The sequence below is a fragment of the Suncus etruscus genome, chromosome 11, assembly GCF_024139225.1.
Source record: "Suncus etruscus isolate mSunEtr1 chromosome 11, mSunEtr1.pri.cur, whole genome shotgun sequence".
NCBI classification, from domain to species: Eukaryota; Metazoa; Chordata; class Mammalia; order Eulipotyphla; family Soricidae; genus Suncus; species Suncus etruscus.
In genome coordinates, this window is record NC_064858.1 from 11,735,428 (window position 1) to 11,755,005 (window position 19,578).

At 49.0% G+C, this 19,578-nt stretch overlaps 1 protein-coding gene across 1 annotated transcript in view; it reads right to left on the minus strand.

Moving 5' to 3' along the window:
- SLC2A13 (solute carrier family 2 member 13) overlaps nucleotides 1-18,992 on the minus strand; it is a 67,507-nt gene extending 48,515 nt beyond the window's left edge. The window contains exons 1-2 of the mRNA XM_049783811.1: nucleotides 18,497-18,992; nucleotides 1,037-1,196 (exon numbers count right to left, since the gene is read on the minus strand). Coding sequence (XP_049639768.1) covers nucleotides 1,037-1,196; nucleotides 18,497-18,992 — 656 coding nt within the window. The remainder of the gene's footprint in view (nucleotides 1-1,036; nucleotides 1,197-18,496) is intronic.
- Nucleotides 18,993-19,578: the final 586 nt, after the last annotated feature.

Sequence of the window (19,578 nt, forward strand, 5' to 3'; positions counted from 1 at the left end):
TTTAGTCATACAATGTACAACACCCTTGACTACCATGAATGTCTTCAGTTTCTCTCTCTTCTCTCTCCCCTGTCTCTCTCTCTCTCTCTCTCTCTCTCTCTCTCTCTCTCTCTCTCTCTCTCTCTCTCTTTCTCTCGATGTCCCTTCAGCAACTATATTGCAAATCGGTGCCGTTATGTTGCCCATCCCGAGTTTCATGCCCTGTGTGTACCTCTTGCAGTGTTACTCCAGCAATAAGAAAGCACTTCATTGGCACTCGAGTACAAAATTGTCTACTTAAGGTAGCAGGTTCTGATAACAACTGACCTGTTGCTAGTGTTCTAGTTCTGTGGAATAAAGCTCCTGACACAGTCATCACTGGCTCTCAAAGAAGAGAAGGGTAAACATCCTACTCAAGCACTTTCCCAAGTTGGCACTATAAATGTTATAGAGCATGATCTCAAAATCCAGAGTCCACACAACTTCAAGTTTTAATATATACATAGCTTTCTCTAATTTTTTTTTGGGGGGGGGGGAGGCAAAATCACATACAACAGAGCTCCATGCTTATTCCTGTCTGGATACTCAGATATCACCCTTGGCAGTGCTCAGGGACTTTATGTGGTACAGGAGATGGGGTTGTTTTTGCCATCCTGTACTCTTTTCAACCCAGCTTGCTTTCATTTTAAGGCAATTTAAAAAAAATGTTTCCTCATTTCTTTTGCTTAAACAAATCCAGTGATAAAGGACTAATTTGGACATTTTGTTTAGATATTGAATAGCTATGTAAAAGCTAACAGTTAGATCTTGGGCCAGAAAGTAGCTTCTCAAATTTAAAGGTGTTTATTCTGGCTTCAGCTCCTGTAGAGCCTGTCACTCAGAAGATCAAATCCAAGCCCTTTTGCACCTATCGACTGCTGTGAAGGTGTCTTCACTGCAGGGTGAGTGTCAGCATGACCCAAGGAATACCCACAGGGACAAGGTGTGATCCCACATTACACACAGTAGTGGGCAGCTCTGGGGGGGCCCATCTACGCCCCGGTCCACACATACACACCTCCAGCCGTCCTCAGGGAGAGAGCTGAAGGCGCCGTCCACCACACTGGCGAAGAACTGCCCGCCCGTGATGAACAGGGTGTTGACGGTGACAAAGCGACCACGGAGGCTGGGTGGGGAGACCTCAGCGATGTATACGGGCACCGTCATGGAGGCGATGCCTATGGGGAGAGAGAACAGTATGAGGGGATGGGGCCAGAGACAGCAAGGACTGAGCTGGCTGTGGAGGTCGATACTTTGGAGTGTGACTGTGGGGTGACCTGAACTGTAGGGTGGGCTGAGGCCTGTGAGGAGAGCCTGTACACATGTAAAATCCACCCTACCCACAAACAGCACATTCAGCGGGTTGGCCAGACACCAGCAGGGCTGGGCACCATGAGGAACAGAGGAAAGCATACAGGCTACTCCATTGCTGACAGAGAATGCTTGGGCGTGTGTGGATGCGAGTTTGTGTTGGGGCCCCAACAAAACAGAAAACGGCTCCCTGGAGTGGACCTTGGGCACTGAGCATATGTGACCACCAGAAGTGGGTGAGACAGTGGCTCTACTCTTATTTACGATGCCTTGACATACCAGCAAGCTTCCCTGCAGAGCAAGGATCCATCCAACAGGTGACAGAGTGTTCAAAGTCAAGGCATCTAAGGAGCGTGCGTGCAGGCACACACGGCTGAGGCGCCTAAGGGGTGCACAGGCTCATAGGGTCTAGGGCTGAGGCATTTAAGGGGCACACAGGGTCGAGGCCGAGGTGTCTAATAATGGGCACAGGATTTATGCTGAAGCGGCGAAGGGGCATGAAGGCACATGTTTGAGCAGGTGTGCTGAGCTCTTTAGTAGGTGATGCTGGACACCAGGGAGCCGTCACGTGGGGCTCAGTACCATGTGGGTGGCCAGTAGTTATCCTAATACTTCACAAGTGTCCAGGAAGTGGGAAGGCTGACCGATTGGCAGGCAAGTCCCTCCTAAAACTGGCCTCCAAAGCAGGTATGTCCCAACAAGAGACTGGTCATATCCCCCTTCACTATGCCAGGCGAAGGTCTGCTCATGAACTGACCACACACATCCGACCCAACCCACTATGGTCCTGGGACTCTGCCCCCAGTGCTGTGTAGAAAAGCCTTGGAAGGAGAAGAACTGAAGATACTAGTCATCACTAGAAAACTGTTCCGATGGTAGAAAGCTGTGGAAAGCAGATTTCCTTCTCACTCTGCTGAGTACCCAACACATGTTCCAACAGACGTGCACAGCAGGCCCACACAGCCACACGCCTGGGTGCAAGCTCATTACAAAGTGTAGCACCTCAATGCCGAGCCGGAGAATAGTGCCCAGAAAAGCAGAGGGAGAGGCAGCAAGGGTGCAAGCAGGGGAGATGTTCCTGATGGGAGAAAGGGTAGATGAAGAAACAGAAGTGAGAAACTTCCTCAGAGTTTAGAGGTTCCAAGGGACAGGGAGCTTAGGAAGCCCGCCAGGTAAAGTGGGTACCCGAAAAGATTAAGGCAAACGCAGCGTATGTTCAAGACATAGAGCCCATAAAAACACAGGATTCATTGGACAGAGAAGTAGACATTTCATGAACAACAATGTGGGTCTAAAGTGGTAAGGACTCTGATTCACCTAAATACAGGTTGCAAGGAAACAGGTACTGGTGAGCACGCAGAAAATCTACAGAGCGGGAAGCAGCCAGGACCAGAATGTGTTTGCAGACATAGCCATGTACTGGATTGTGGTTCAAGGAGTAAAAGGAAGTATTAGCAATATTAAAGCAGCAAAATAAGAGCTGAGCATCCATTACTCTTCAATAGAAAGTCTGGTGTTGTCTACAAAACAACAGCAGAGCCATGAGCGAGTCTACTTCAGTAAAAGAACAGCAGAAATGAAAGATGATGGCCAGGGGGAGGCTTGATAAATGCTGAGTGTGTAGAAGAAGAGTATGTTGGTAATGATAAACCAATGCTGGACACAGCATACAGTAGAAAAGGGGCCCAGCCAGGTATATGCCCAGAGAAATGTCCAGAAATTGAAAACAAAAGGGAATTAAAATGGTAGGGGAAAAAAAAACCAAGATGATTTAGTGGGTGTGCAGGAGGAGGTGGGAACAGACACATCCGGGTAATTTCCTGATTTGCAGAAACAGTTGGGTTTCTTAGGGAGTGGGAGCAGGAAGCAGCAGCTGTCCCACGAAGTACTGACAACAAAGCATCGAGGCATCAGAGCAGGAAGGGCATTGAAGGAGAACATGGTGAATCAGGGCTTTACACCTGCCAAGCTGTGTTTCAAGTATGAGTCTGAGGAGACTGGCACTCATTTCTGTTTTGTTTTTTTTTTTTGTTTGTTTGTTTTTGTTTTTTTGGGCCACACCCGGGGTTACTCCTGGCTGTCTGCTCAGAAATAGCTCCTGGCAGGCACGGGGGACCATATGGGACACCGGGATTTGAATCAACCACCTTTGGTCCTGGATCGGCTGCTTGCCAGGCAAACACCGCTGCACTATCTCTCCGAGCCCTGGCACTCATTTCTGAAATAACTTCTGGGCAACCTAGAATCAACTCAGCACAAACTACGATGGAGGGGCTCTGGAGCAGCTCAGGAGTTGTCTCCGGCTGTTCCCAGAGACCATGCCTACCAACTCCACACACACTTCAGAGTCTCTAGGGCAGTGGTCCTCAAACTATGGCCCACAGGCCACATATTGTATTTGTATCTGTTTTGTTTCTTCATTGCAAAATAAGATATATGCAGTGTGTATAAGAATTCGTTCATAAGTTTTGTTTTTACTATAGTCAGACCCTCCAATGGTCTGAGGACAGTGAACTGACCCCCTGTTTAAAAAGTTTGAGGACCCCTGCCCTGCCTAGAGTCTAGGGCAAAATTTACTCTATGTTCAAAGAGGCATGGATGCATAGAACAACATAATGCCCATCTTCATACCAAAGGGCTCAGTTGATGGTATTATATGTGTCCAATACTGGGACAATAACAACCTATGAACTTGTTAAAATGGTCCAATTAGGTCCAATGGTCCATAGAGATAGTCTAATAGATAAGGCATTTATCTTGTACACAGCTGACCCAGGTTTAATCCCTGGCACTGCCAGGAGTGATCTTAAGCACAGTCAGAGTCAGGAGTAAGCCCTGAGCACAGTTGGGGGGGAGAGGGAGAGAGGGTGTCAGATCATACGCAATGACAATTACCTACTCTTCTTCCTGCTGGTGCCTGTTTTTTGGCATTAAGGGCAAGTGACCAGCCCTACTCTGTTCAGCCACACAAATGTCAAATGTGCTTTCTCTCCTTCCTCCTGTAAAGCAGGGAGTTATACAGCACAGCACATTGCCTGCACTGGAATATCAAGAGACCTGTGAGGCAGAGTTGAAATGTTTTATAAAATGAGCAATGATAAGGATGAGACGAGTCACCCTTCAGGTGTGAGAGCTCTGCAGCCCACCTCTTCCCTTCCCAGGAGGAGAGCTAGTAGAGAAGAGTAGGCAGAGAAATGAGCATGAGCAATCAAGTAGAGGGAGGGTGCAGGCTGGCACACAGGTGGTGGGAGAGAGAAAAGGCAGGAAGGAGGCTGAGGGTCACTAGGTTCTCTCAACACCAAGATAAACTTATTTCACTTGATGCCCTAACTTCCCACCTTATTCTTCTGTGGCCTTGATATACATCCATACTCTGTATAGAGGACACCTAGTGTGAGACCTCCCACACATTTGTTCTCAGGGGATCTGAAGGGACTATTACTGCCTGATGTCAATGATGGAGGTCAGTGGCAACCCAGGAAACTGTAGAGATGTGGGGCCCCACTGACTGAAGGGCCATCCTATTTCCACTGAATCTGGGAAAGGGATAAAAGTGATCCCAGATTCTGCAGGCCTGTCACTCCCTTTCTCCTGGTAATGGCATCAAGGCTATTCCATGTTTGCTCCAAGGCTGAGACTGATGTGGCCAAAACAGAAACAACTCAGTCTGCTGCCGATATGGGGGAAAACAGACTTTCAGCACAGGTGTGTAGGCTTCACATCTATCTCTGAGATGGTAGGCAAGCACCTGCTTCTCACTCCACACACCTTCCGAGATCACTCTTCGAGATGCCACAGGCAGAGACTGTCATCCACAGATCAGCACATCCACAAGGAGAGGACAATGGCAGACAACAAACAGCAAAGTCATCTCATCTACATCCTGAGGGGATCATAAGCAGATGGTTGAAGGCCCTACTTCCTACAGGTAAAAGATGAGGCTTGAAAATTCAATTAAGGATTTATATGAGGAGAGTATATATGGGCTTCTTGCAATTCGTTGTATTCGTTCTGACCCTGAAATGGATGGGTCAACAGCAAGGGCTGTTGCACAAAAAACAGGGATTCATGGGAGAAAGAGCATAGGGCCAGGGGGTTGAGCAGAATCTTGGATAGAAAGGAGCCAGCTCTCCCTGGATCTCCCTGCTATCTTTTATTAGCCAAAGTTAAAAAAAGAACAAAGGCAATTCACCTCAGGGGTAGGCTTAACATAGTTAAGAGTACTTATTTAGGGGCCAGAGAGATAGCACAGTGATAAGGCGTTTGCCTTGCACGTGGCCAATACAGGACGAAACCTGGTTAGAATCCTGGCATCCCATATGGTCCTCTGAGCCTGTCAGGAGCAACTTCTGAGCACAGAGCCAGGAGTAACCCCTGAGCGTCACCAGGTGTGACCCTGCCCCCCCCAAAAAAAAAAGTACTGATGTTAATTAGATCTAGATAGATCCCTAATCAAGCCTGGGTGGGTTTTTATAATCAAAAAAGAGGAGAGGAAAAAAGGAAAGGCAGGGAGTGATCTAAGAATTAACTACAGGTGTCTACAAGTATGCAAGATAATTTTACTATATAAATTCTTTAAAATCAAAAATTTAATGTAAATTAAGCAAGCTTTACTTTTTTCTCTAAGAACTGTTGCTTTGGTTTTGGGACCACACCCAGCAATGCTCAGGGGTTACTCTTGGTTCTACATTCAGGAATCTCTCCTGGTGGGTTCAGAAAACCATAAAGGATGCGGGAGATTGAACCCAGGTCAGCCATGTGCAAGGACAGTACCTTACTCCCTGTGTTATCCTCTTTCTCCAGTTCCTAAGAACTGTTTATTTTAAAGAAAGATTAATAGTGATTGGGTTCATTATGTAAATAGAATACTGTTTTCAAATTCATAACCAATGATTTACACAGAAGTAGCAAATTCTATGTCAGTTAATATCTCTCTGATCACAAAGCATTGCATTCTTTCTTTTTCTAAGATGCCACTACTCATTTGTATAACTATAACCTATGTAGTTAGATCATAGAAAGAAAGGTTGTTGATTGAAAGTAGGACAGAAACTACTACCCTTGCAGAAAATGTATTTCATTTCCAAGCCTCTATATGGCTCACTTAAATAATTTATAGTAAGTAGCAATGTTTCATCATTTTTTCTCTCTTTCTCCATCCCCGATATTCTGCTCCTACACTGATTACTTCTAGGGAAAACTGTTGTCATGATGTATATAAGTATCCAGTTTTCAGGAAGCATGGAAGTGTTTCACAAAATGCACTGACAAAGATAATGGGTAAAATTATACTGATTCATGCAATGCCGACTTCATCCTTCTCTCGTCTTTCTGTCCATAACACTAACATTCAGAGTTAAATGTCAGAACAGCTTAACCTTTAAAGAAAAACAAGCAATGGTTTCAGGCCCATGTGACTTGGGCCCTACCACAGGCCTAGCACCATCAGTCTCTGCCTGCTGTGTGCTACTAGTTCTGTCCCTGTCATGGAGACTGGGACACACAGGCTCAAGGACTCAGGGACAGACCTAAGATCAGGATCAGCTCACATAACAGCCAGAGACACATACCTGGAAGGGCAGAAGCTGGTGGATGAAAGAAGTCCAATGACAACACAGCTCCCTTTGCCAGGAGAGGACACTTGGCGCTGTCCTTGTTACACCAACTGTCCCTCCTAAAACTGGTTCTATTGTTGCTCTGTCACCCTCTCATCACTATGTCACTCTCCTGTCACTGCTATCACTTTGTCCCCTTCTGTCCTTTCTGTTCTCATGCTAAAAGTCATTTTTCTGCCACTCTACTGTCATGTTGCCCTATCATACCGCGTCACTGTGCTATCCTCCATCACTTTAACTTCCCGTCCCTCTTTCTGTACTTTTCCTGTCACTATTACATCACTCTTCCTTTCATTTTTCTTCTGTTAGCCACCCCACAGGAGAAGCAGACTCTGGAGTCAAAAGGTGGATCTGATCTCATCTCTAGGATGCATGTTTCTAGGGGTCCCCACGCTGGAACCTCTAATGGGCTTTTATCACAGAGAAGAGCCACCAGACTGCAAACTTCAACACTGTGGACTCATCTTCGTCTTCCCTAAACCTTTCTAGAAGGGAGAGGAGGAGATGATTAGGAACAAGGAGCCCTTTATTTCTTAAAGCCCTAAGAGGAGAATTAAGAAGCCAAAATCAGGGCCAGAGATAATAGAGAGGATAGAGTACTTGCTTTGAACACGGCTAACCCAGGTTCAAACCCTGGCATCCCATATGATCCTCCAAATTCACCACGGGTGATGTCTGAGTACAAATCCAGGAGTAAACCCTAAGTACTGCTGTCTGCCAAAACCGACAGGAAAAAGAGGAGGAAAAGGAGACGAATCCATTACATAGGTTTCCTTTTGGACTTTGAAGTTCAAAAGGGAAAGGCCTGAATGTGAAGTCCTGGAGTGGTGGTGACTGTTGCTTAAAGGACCTGAACATTTCTCCAGTAGCTACACTGAAGACATTTAAACATTTAAACATCGGTTGGGCCAACATCACAACTTCACACACAGATGTTGTGGTCTTTGACTTGTTTGGGGAAAGGAACCGCCAATTCTCCAAAAGGTTATCTTGCCAGCCAGTCACTGGAAAGGCAGCCTGGCTGATGGAGTTCTGCCTGGTAACTATCACGCTGCTCGAGGTGAATTCAAGGGAGCCTGCTGGCACATAAAGTTAAAGAGTGACAGGATGCATCTATTCCTCTCAGTATCGCTAGTCTTAAAAATTATTTATATTGACATTACTGTTATAGTGTCATTCTTTTCTACTTACTCCCCAGGGTAAAGTAAAATTATGATCTGGAAAAATGAAAGTGCTAGTTAGAACCTTATTATGTCTGAAAACAACCACAAAAACCTGACTCCTCTAAAACCTAGACTTGGTAACCTCACATCTCACAGAGAGCAGGCCCTCAGGTATGCCAGCCATGACCCATTCTACTGCTTTTCAGCCCATCCTAAATTGCAAGATGTGAAGCACAAGATCAAAATTTCCATATTTACAAATATAAAGGAGTGGGAAAAATAAGACAGAAACACCATTTCGTAAACTGCACACACAATCTGGTGCCTCCCTTCAAATTCTCCATGCAGCTGCACTTCTCTAGACCATTGTTATTCATGTGTCCATACACTGAGCTTCTGTTCTTGGGGCTCTCATCAGTGGGTTTGTGTGCAGCTAAGGGCCACACTTCCAGTCAGCCAGAGCCAAGCACAGGCACCATCTACTCAGCTACTTCCCAGTCCTAGACATTGGAGGTCCTCATGCTTTTTTGTTGTTTTGTTTTGGGGCCACACCCGGTGGCACTAAGGGTTACTCCTGGCTCTGCACTCAAAAATCACACCTGGTCGGCTCAAGGGACCATATGGGATTGAACCCAGGTCCATCACAGGTCGGCAGCATGCAAGGCAAACACCCTACTGCTGTGCTATCACTCTGGCTCAGGTCCTCAGCCTTTTTAATATTGTATATCTATACATCTATTTATAAAAAATGAAATTTTCTTTGATTTACTCATAATCTTCCATGAAAAATTTCCCAAGGAAGGGGCCGGAGTGGTGGTGCAAGAGGTAAGGCGTCTGCCTTGTGCACGCTAGCCTAGGACAGACCGCGGTTGGATCCCGAGCGTCCCATACAGTCCTCCACCAGAAGCGATTTCTGAGTGCATAGCCAGGAGTAACCCCTGAGCGTCACTGGGTGTGGCCCCAAAACAAACAAACAAACAAAAATTCCCAAGGAAAGAGTATTAGCATTAAATATTCTGATATTATCAATTTTCCCTGTTGTTTACTTTTGGTTATTTTTTTTTTTGGGGGGGGAGGCACACCTGGCAGCTCTCAGGGATTATTCCTGGCTCTGCGCTCAGAAATTGCTCCTGGCAAGCTCAGGGGGTCATATGGGATGCCAGGAATTGAACCCAGGTCCGTCCTGGGTTGGCTGTGTGCAAGGCAAACACCCTACTATTGTGCTATCTTTCCAGCCCAAATATTCTGATATTATTCTAATGTTAGCATTAGTTATTTAAATCTAGTACTGTATATCAACTCTAACATATTAATAATATTCTAATATTAGCATTAAACTACTAGAAATAAACCCCAAGAATACAAAGCTCATGGTATTAATCTACCTTGATATCAATAAATCAGTAATTCAAAATAAGTTTGTTGAATACAAAAAAGAACAAAAGAAAAAATATGTTAAATATGGCAAGCTACAGATAGAATGTTCTCTACAGAAAATGATTCCAATTGATTTTAGAACAAGATAATCTTTTCTTAGGAAATCCTCAGCTGTGATTTTTTTCCACGTGCTCTTTTAATAAGTATGGTGTTGTCATTATTTTTACTCCTAATTATTAGCAAGGTTTAACACTTACCCATGAGCTTATTTGCTAATTGCATTTTCTCCTGCTGTAAACTGTCTAATAAGCTTTGAGTGCAAATATATATTTTTAGACAAATAAATGTGCCACAATATTTTTCTAATCTGTCTTCCTGTTTTTAAAATTTCTGATGAGAGTTTTTTTTTTTTCCATTTTACTATAGGGAACAGAAAAATGGCTCAAAGGACTGAAGTGTTGCAAAATTCCATGCACAGACCATTGAGATCTACTGGGTATGGCACTCCCTAACTCCCAAATCTATTGTATTGAGCCGTATCACAAACAGAACGAAAGGCACATCATTCTGTGACTACTTTACCTTCAAAGGCTCCTAAACCAGTATAATATTAGTGAGATGAGATCTAAACTTCATTGATTCCTCTTCTCCATTGTTATCTTTCAATAATTATTTTCCTTATTTTATTTTATTTTTTTTTTTTTGGTTTTTGGGCCACACCCAGTAACGCTCAGGGGTTACTCCTGGCTATGCGCTCAGAAGTCGCTCCTGGCTTGGGGGACCATATGGGACACCGGGGGATCGAACCGCGGTCCGTCTCCTAGGCTAGCGCAGGTAAGGCAGGCACCTTACCTCCAGCGCCACCGCCCGGCCCTATTTTCCTTATTTTAGCTGATCTTGAACGTTCAATATTAAACTGATTCATAACTGACTCCACAGCTAAATTGATTTTGCTTCTATCATCTGTACATATACACATAATACACAACATTTTTTTTTTTTTGGTTTTTTGGCCACACCCAGCGGTGCTCAGGGGTTACTCCTGGCTGTCTGCTCAGAAATAGCTCCTGGCAGGCCTGGGGGACCATATGGGACACCGGGATTCGAACCAACCACCTTTGGTCCTGGATCGGCTACTTGCAAGGCAAACACTGCTGTGCTATCTCTCCGGGCCCCATACACAACATTTTAATCTTTTTTTTTAATTTTTTTTTTTGGTTTTTGGTTTTTGGGTCACACCCAGCAGCGCTCAGGGGTTACTCCTGGCTCCACGCTCAGAAATCATTCCTGGCAGGCTCAGGGGACCATATAGGATGCCGGGATTTGAACCAATGACCTTCTGCATGAAAGGCAAACCCCTTACCTCCATGCTATCTCTCTGGCCTCTCTACAAAGCATCTTATGAAACTGAAACCAACAGTGTGCTAATCTTAGGTACTAACTAAATAGGTACCAGAAGGGCTGTACTGGGTTTTCTGGATCAAGGACTGAACATCACAAGGAATAAAGAGCTGCCCTGGTCTTGATCAGATACCAAGGTCCCAGCTGTCAGCCAGGGATACCCATCACCAGGCAAACCTTGCAGGCCCTGCTTACCTCATTTCTGCAAGCACCTGATTTCTACCACAGTGCTCATATCAGAGGCACAGAAACGGGCATGCCCAGCACCCACTCACAGTGATATTATACTGTGCAAATACTGGCCTTGATTGGCTCCGTTAACCCTGGTTCCCCTCTGAAACAGGACTGTCCCTATCCTACAGATAGTCATTCAAGCAGAATACTGCCAGATAATGAATTCAGGCAGGAGCAACAGTAGATGTGAACTCAGGAAGGAGGGATGGTCAAGTGTGAGCTCAGGTAGGTGAGGACAGTCAGGTGTGAACTTAGGAAGGACTCAATCAGACTCACACTTGCCCATGGCCCACACTTCCTGACTGCACCTACCATACCTAGCATAGCATCCTGAGACCCCTAGAACGATGTCCCAGTGGGCATCACCTTCCACTTTCTTCCGTTGACTTTTATGGATCTGATGAGCACAGGAAAGCATGGGTCAGGGTAGTGTGAGGGAGGAATCTATCAAGACCCATGAACTGACTGGCCCATGGCTTCCAGGTATCCTATCCAGAGAGAAACATATAAGAACAGTTAGTCTAGAGAAAGGGGCATGTTCAGGTGCATGACTGACAGCACACAAATGTGAGACTCTGTGGCCCTACTACGGAATAGCGACCCCCAACCCTCCCAGCCTCGGTCTTAGCTACAGGGACAATGTCTACCACCCCCACTACCTTAGGTCAGAAATATAGGGGTTCACTAGACCCCTGCCTCAGGTCTCATACACAGCAAGGCTTCCCTGCCCCCCACTGTGGGTCTTACCCACCCCTACCCTAACAGGCCCTCTCAGTTAAAGGAGGGACAATGGATGGCTCTGGGAAGGCACAGCCCAAGTAGAGTGGACACTGAGGCCCAAAGCTGAGACTTTCTGTAACTGTGCTGCTGCCACTCACACCATGAGTGTGAGATCACCTGTAGTACCCTTGATTCTCTGTGCTGCCCTTGGGCCTCTATGGTTCTCTCAGTCCTCTGAATAACCTGAGCTCTCAGGAGTACCCCAGTCTTCTGAGGTGCTCAAGCCTTGCTTGGGGGGTATACACAGCAACCTGGCAACATTGCCCCCCACACACACACCAGGAGCCAAGGATTACTTCCAGAAAAGTTCACATTCAAATTTTACACATCATAGCCAGATCTTGGCAGAGAAAGGGGCTTCAGGGAGTGAGTCCCAGAGCAGTGCCATGGTTTCCAAACAGCTAGACCAGCCCCAGCAGTGCAGAGACTGTGACGGAGTAGCCACACTCTGCCTGCCCAGCAGCCCTCTCAACAGTGTCTGGGGGCCCTGTGTGCAACCGATTGAATGGGGGAGCAGCCATTAGTATAGGGGTGTGTCTGGCAGAGGCCAGCCAATGTTCCCACAGTGGTGGCAGTAGGCTTAGGAAGAGGGAGCTGATAGCCACAGTGCAGGGAAGGTAAGGAGGCCAAGAGGGTGAGCTGCACCGGGGCCTTTGGCCCTCTGGGCTCTATCCAAGGAGGAACCTTCTGAACGCAGTGGAAAGCTGAAGGACAGTGGTGCTGCTAGGACTATCCAGTCCAAGTTGGCTCCTCTCTCTCTGCAACCGTGAATATAATCTTAAGAAAAAATTTGGGGGGGCCGGAGCGGGGGCACAAACAGTAGGGCGTTTGCTTTGCACATGCTAATCAAGGATGAACTGCGGTTTGATCCCATGGCATCCCATATGGTCCCCCAAGCCAGGAGCGATTTCTGAGCGCATAGCCAGGAATAACCCCTGAGCGTCGCTGGGTGTGGCCCAAAAACAAAACAAAAAAAGTTTGGGGGTTTTCTGGTGAGTCCACATTTCCCTCCTAACCATGGAAGTTTTCTTGACTTCTAATTAATACTATTTACAATGAAGGCTAAAGACAAAAGAGGCAGAAGGTATAATACGGGAGTTACCATAGTTCCACCAGATACGGGACCAAGCTGAACTGAAAGGCCCAGCAAGCTCTGGGCCAACAGCAGCATCACAGTCACAGCACTGGGCGCTCATCTACATTCAGGGCTAAGACACTGCCCTGCTGACTGACAGCTGTGGGCTCAGGCCCTGCTCAGTGCAGACAGGCCAACAGAACCTTGCCGGAGCCTCACCGGGACTGCAAGCTGAACGTGCCTGTGCGTGTGACTGGGCGTGGGAAGCGGGGAGCAATCCTGCCAGCAGAGAGCAGAAATCTAGAAGAGAAAGAGGATGAACAGACTCCACTGTCCATGGAAACACTGCCTGAGCTGCTCAGCTGTTTAAACAACCGGCTGATGTTGGCCAACCTCACTTCTGCACCACAATTCTTGATTAACATTACTCAGTCATACATGCCTTTTTCATCAAAGGTATTCTTATTTGCTCTTAAAAAGAAAAATGAGTTAAGAAAGCTGTTGGGGCTTATGACATTTTTAAGAATGTTACTCAGCCAGGATGACAGAGGTGAGGCTCTGGCTTCCAGTAGAGTAGAGGATGCTCAGGTAGGGGCCATAGAAACAAGCATGCAGACCGAGTTCTGAAGTCAAACTAAATAAAATACAGCGCCATGTGAGCAGCTCAGCTCCCAGGAAAGGTCTGAATTTTGAGGAACATCTGAATCCAAAGGTTCTCAGGTAGTTGAACAAAGGCATGAACTGCGTAGATATGGAGCATCAGAGCTAATGCCCATGTAGAGAAAGTGCCGTGTTCACCTGTGAGCTGTGGGCTGGAACAGGGCAAGGCAACGCAGGGGCTGCTCCCTTCTGGCACCCTATCCTTTCTAAATAGCTGGTGTGTGCAGGGTCCTAACTGAGCACGCCTACCTTCTGGCCAACACACACCTGTGTCCAGCAAAGAGAGAAGAAAGGACTGAGGGCAAGCATGCAGTGATTCCTGGGGTGGCAACCTTACCCACTGGGACTCTTTGCACATGAAGTGGGGGTGAGAATGATGGTATGGACTCAGGGAGGAAGAGAGCAGGCCCCAAAGCAAGACCAGAACAAGGAGCAGAGGCCACATTCTCCAGCTCTGCCCAGCCTGTGGTCAGTGGTGAGGGAGCCGCACTGCCAGGCCTGACTGCAGACACTTTGTTCAGGGCCCTGCTTGGCCTTCCTGCCCCACTAACAGTCTGTGGGGACTGCTGACACCCGTATGCACCAGTACCCCACTGTGCCCAACCCAAGCCTCCCTCCAGTCCCTGACATCCAAGTACTGCACTTATTATCGGAGCCTCTGACCATGAGAACTCCACCAAAATGCCAGCCTATTGAGGTTTGTTTTGCTATCTAAAATTGGCCTTGTTTGTGCCAGATATTCTTCATCTTTCAAGAATCGTGAACTGTCTCCTTGGGCAGGAAACTGCTGCTTAGTGGTTCAGGAGCAAACAACATAGGAATCATGCTGAGGCACTGACAGCCTCCCCTTGCTCTGCCCTCAGGCCAGCTCAGATGGCAACTTAAAGCCCTCGAGGGTTCAACAGTTTCAGGCTGCTCTTTCTGTCACACCAACAGCTCTAGGTGGCATCTTTACTTATTAGTAAGTATTTCTTTTGCTTTTAGGCCTCACCCAATTGTGTCAAGGACAACACCCTGCTCAGTGGCCAGGGGTCATTCCTGTCACTACACACGACTATAGAGTGCTGGGCATTGAATCCAGAGCCTCACAAAGGCAAGGAAAGTCGGCACTGAGCCAAATCTCCAGTCCCTAAAGTAGAACTTTTGCCTATTTAATGACTGTGTACCCCAAATCTGACAGAATCAATAATGGAGCCTCCATTAGCATCTGTTAAATAGGCAAATGAGTGATTTAATTAGATTATTACAATGGAACCCTTAGAGAACTTGCCAAATATTTCAGGTATTTTTCCTCCTAAGAACTGGGTTGGCGCGGTCCCCATCTCAGTTCACTGCCTTCTACTCAGCAGCGCCTCCAACAGGCCAGCACACTGCCTTGACTGAGCAAGTTCCTGCCCTTGCCCTGAAGTGGGCCAGCTAGTTTGGGAAGTAAGAGGCCAACTGTTCTTTGACAGGGTTCAGAAGCCCCTTTTCATTATTCACCAAATATCAAAAGGGACACACACACAGACACACACACACACACTCCTAAGTACACAACACCTGAGCACTTGAAAAAAAGTTAAAAAGTAGCACAAAATTATCTCAGGTTTAGTGTACTAAGCAAGAAAACCAACTTGGTCCCTACAAATCATCCACATTAGGAGCCAATCTCCTGCTCTAATAAGGATGAAAGGTGCACACTGAGTTCTGTAAGGTTGGTGACGTGGGTGTGAGGGGGATGTAGATGTGTTCCGAGGGTCTGATGTGTTAATCACCACCCAGCTTTGTACAGATCCTAATGTGAAATACGGAGATGCGTGCTTCAAAGCCATCTAATGTTTGGAAACAAATCTTCACTTCACAAGCAAAATCTAGCATCCTTCTATGCTGCAGAGCCTTTGTAGAAGTGAAGGGCTGATAGTGGGTCTAAAGAGAGCCCAGATGTTTAGTGCAGGGCAGGCAGGCAGGCAGGCAGTGGGATAGAAGAACAGGAGAGACGGGCTGAGTACTGTAGAGCGGCACCATCCATGGCTGTGACTGCCACTGACCAACTGCTCCCCAGACCTGAGACTCTCCCCAGACAGAGCCTGCTTTCAGTGCCTTCTCGACTCTTGTATCACATTCCTAAGCTCACAGCACACACACATAGTCAGTCCTGGATCAGGCCTTCCCTATCCTCACATCTCTCTCTCTCTCTCTCTCTCTTTCTCTCTCTTCTCTCTCCCCCCCCCCCCTCTCATCACATCATACACACATTGCTGGCCCTAGCTCCCTAGTTAGCTTCCCTACCCTCACATCTCTCTCTCCCTCCCTCTCTGTCTCTGTCTGTTTCTCTCTCTCTTTCTTTCATCACATCATACACACGTTTCTGGCCCTGCCTCCCTAGTTAGCTAACCACGTCCAGCTTCAATTCCTCAGCCCCTGAGGCAGCTCCGATCATGCCACCCAGCTGCCACTCCGAAGCTTCACACAGAGAAAGGAGTGACAGTCATGCCTCACAGCCGCACCAGCTGAAACTAGGCCACTTCAGATAGAACCTTTTGAACCAATATTTGACTTTGATTCACAGGTAAGATTGAGTCTCATGAGCAGAGTTTGCAGCCAAAAGTTGTCATTCCGTGTTCTGAAGGGAAAATCAGGATGCCGTGTCCAGCAGAAAATGCTTGGAAGAGTGTGGTAGTGGTGGCCAGGCCTTCGGGTGACTGGGAGTGGTGTGTGGGCAAAGGGGCTCCTCAGAGAGATTCTCTGGTTTCTCTATGCTTTGGTACAATGTGCCAATTCCACACTCCCTGACACCTGATGGGAACCCCTGGTTCTGGGGAAAGAAAGCAGCAGGGGAAGTCAGTAATGTCATAATCTGGTTCTCCAGGGCCACAGCTGCCACACATGCCTAGTCTAGACGGGTCGCTTTGTTGGAGTCCAGCGAGCAGCTGGAAAACACGTCCAATGGGTGGGCAGACAGAACCCAGATGTTTAGTGAGTTCATCAACCAGCACCACAACTACAAAAGGAAGCAATCCAAAAGCACAGGGGTAGATCCAGGAAGTTAGGGCTGAGAATTGAGTCTCCATCCATGCCTCTAGACACATGCACATTTTCCCTCAGGCAAGCTTTCTAATAACACAGAGCACCTGCCAAATAACTTTTATCTGCCAACAACTTGCAATTGCCCTCCTGCTACGCGTAAAGGGTTTAAAAGCAATGCCAGGAGAGCCTTAATTTTTTTTTAAAGCAAACTGCAGAGTTTGCTTTAAGAGTATCTTGCTGGGGGCATTTTCCACAGGAGGGGACAACTCCTAAATGAATTCAGAAAAGTGAACTTGACCTTCAGTGTATAATTCGCGGGAATAATTTCAGCGGATAATTTCCTAGGGGAAAGCCAGAGAAGCAAAATAAAGAGGCGAATGGATCAATGGACAAATGGAATTAAAGGGGAAAGTAAGAAAATAAAAAGACAAGGAATTCATTTAGGGAAAAGATATAAGCAAATACTAAAAGTGAAAAGCAAGAGCAGCAGAGACGGCAACATTCCATCTAAAGAAGGGATTATGGAAGGGAGGCACAGAAAGAACAGTCCAGAAAAACTAGGATTCCAGATGTGTCGATCTGAGAGAGAAGTGAGTCTCAAGAAAAGAAAGGTCTGTGGCGTCCAGTGATCCACAGGGGAGAGACCTTGTGGCAAAAGCCTCAAGGGGTAGGTAGCATCAGGTAGGGCTGGATCCAGAAGTAGTGATGCCTGGAGCAGGCACGTGTGTGCATGTATGTCCAGGGAAGGGGGGTTTGGAATCCTGGTGGCTTCCGGGGATGATAGCAAACCCCTATACGTTGCAGGACACTTGGAGGGCCGATGGACAAACAGACAGGTCTTGGGGACAGGGGTAACATCAGGTAGGGTTAGATCCAGAAGAAGCAGTGATGCCTGGAGCAGATGCGTGCATGCCCGGGGAGGGGGCTGGAATCCGGGTGGCTCCCGGGGGTGACAGCAAACCCTTACATATTGGGGGACACTTGGAGGGACGATGGACAAACAGACAGGAATTGGGGACAGGGATAGCATCAAGTAGGGCTGGATCCACAAGAAGTTGTGATGCCTGGAGCCGATGCACGTCCGGGGAGAGCTGGAATCCTGGTGGCTCCTGAGCGTGACAGCGAACCCCTACACGTTGGGGGAGACTTGGGAGGGCCGATGAACAAACGAGTCTTGGGGACAGGGGGAGCTTCAGGTAGGGTTAGATCCAGAAGTAGTGATGCCTGGAGCAGAGGCATGCATGCATGCGAGCATGCATGTCCGGGGGGGGGGGGCTGGAATCCTGGTGGCCCCAGGGGTTGACAGCGAGCCCTTATATAGTGGGGGACACTAGGGGGGGGGCAATGGACAGATAGGTCTTGGGGACAGGGGTAACATCAGGTAGGGTTAGATCCAGAAGAAGTAGTGATGCCTGGAGCAGATGTGTGCATGCCCGGGGAGGGGGCTGGAATCCTGGTGGCCCCAGGGGTTGACAGCGAACCCTTATATAGTGGGGGACACTTAGGGGGGGGCCGATGGACAAACAGACAGGTCTTGGGAACAGGGGTAACATCAGGTAGGGTTAGATCCAGAAGTAGTGATGCCTGAAGATGCGTGCATGCCCGGGGAGGGGGCTGGAATCCTGGTGGCCCCGGGAGTTGACAGCGAACCCTTATATAGTGGGGGACACTTAGGGGGGGCAATGGACAAACAGACAGGTCTTGGGGACAGAAAGTATCAAAGCGGAGGGAATCATCGGACTCCGAAAGGATGCCAAGCAGGGCAGCGGGTGCTGACACCCAGCCAGGGGTGTCGAGACGGGGGTCCGGGACCCCGACTCTGCTCCCCCGACCCCCCGGGCCCCCCCACTCACCGATGCCGAGCCCCACGACCAGGCGTCCGGCCAGCAGCGTCTCCTTGTCGCCGGCGGCGGCCAGCAGCGCCGAGCCGACCGTGCAGAGCGCGCTGGCCAGCAGCACGGCGGCGCGGCGGCCCAGCGCCCCGTTGAGGGCGCCCCCGGCCAGCGCCGACCCCGCGGCCGCGCCCGCCGCGCCCGACACCAGCAGCTCCTGCCACAGCGCCGACAGGCGCAGGCGGCGGCGCAGCAGCAGCAGCGCGCCCGACACCACGCCGGTGTCGTAGCCCAGCAGGAAGCCGCCCAGCGCCGAGCAGCCGGCCGCCACGTACACCAGCGCCGGGGTCTCGCCCTGCTGGAAGCGCCGCCGCGCCGCGCGCTCCAGCTCCGCGCCCCCCGCGCCCGCCAGCAGGCTGCGCTCGCCCGTGCCGCCGCCCGCGTCCTGCTCGCCCATCAGGCCGCCCAGGCTGCGCAGCGTGTACTCGGCGGCGCCCGCGCGCGCCTTGCGGGACATGGCGAGGCCGGGGGACGCGCAGGACACACGACCGGGAGCTGCGGGGCCCGCCCGCGCGACTGGGGCTCGGACGGAGAAGGGTCACGTGCGCCCCGCGGGGGCGGGGCCCAAGGCGCAGAGTCCCGCCTCCTCCGGGCGTCCCCTCCAATCCAGCTCCTCTCTGGGCGGGGCTAGCGGAGACGGCCACGCCCCTCGCCAGGAGGAGCTACGCGAGACTCCGCCCCCTATGGGCGAGTCTCCTCCAATCCAGCTTCTGCCTGAGCGGGGCTAGTGGTTCTGGGCACGCCCTTCGACGGAATGGGCTGCGCAAGCAAGAGGGAGAGAAGCTCTTTCGTCACGGGGCGGGGCCATGATAGAAAGTCCCGCCTCCTCTGGCCGTCTCCTCCAATCCAGCTCCTTTATGGGCGGGGCTAGCGGTCCTGACCACGCCCTTTAACAGGATGGACTGCGCAAGCAAGAGGAAGAGGGACCTTTACGTCACGGAGCGGGGCTAAAGACTCCGCCCCCTCTGTGGGCGGGTCTCTCAACTCTCGCTCCTTTCTGGGCGGGAATATAAGGACCAGGCCTCCGCTCTTCGACAGGATAA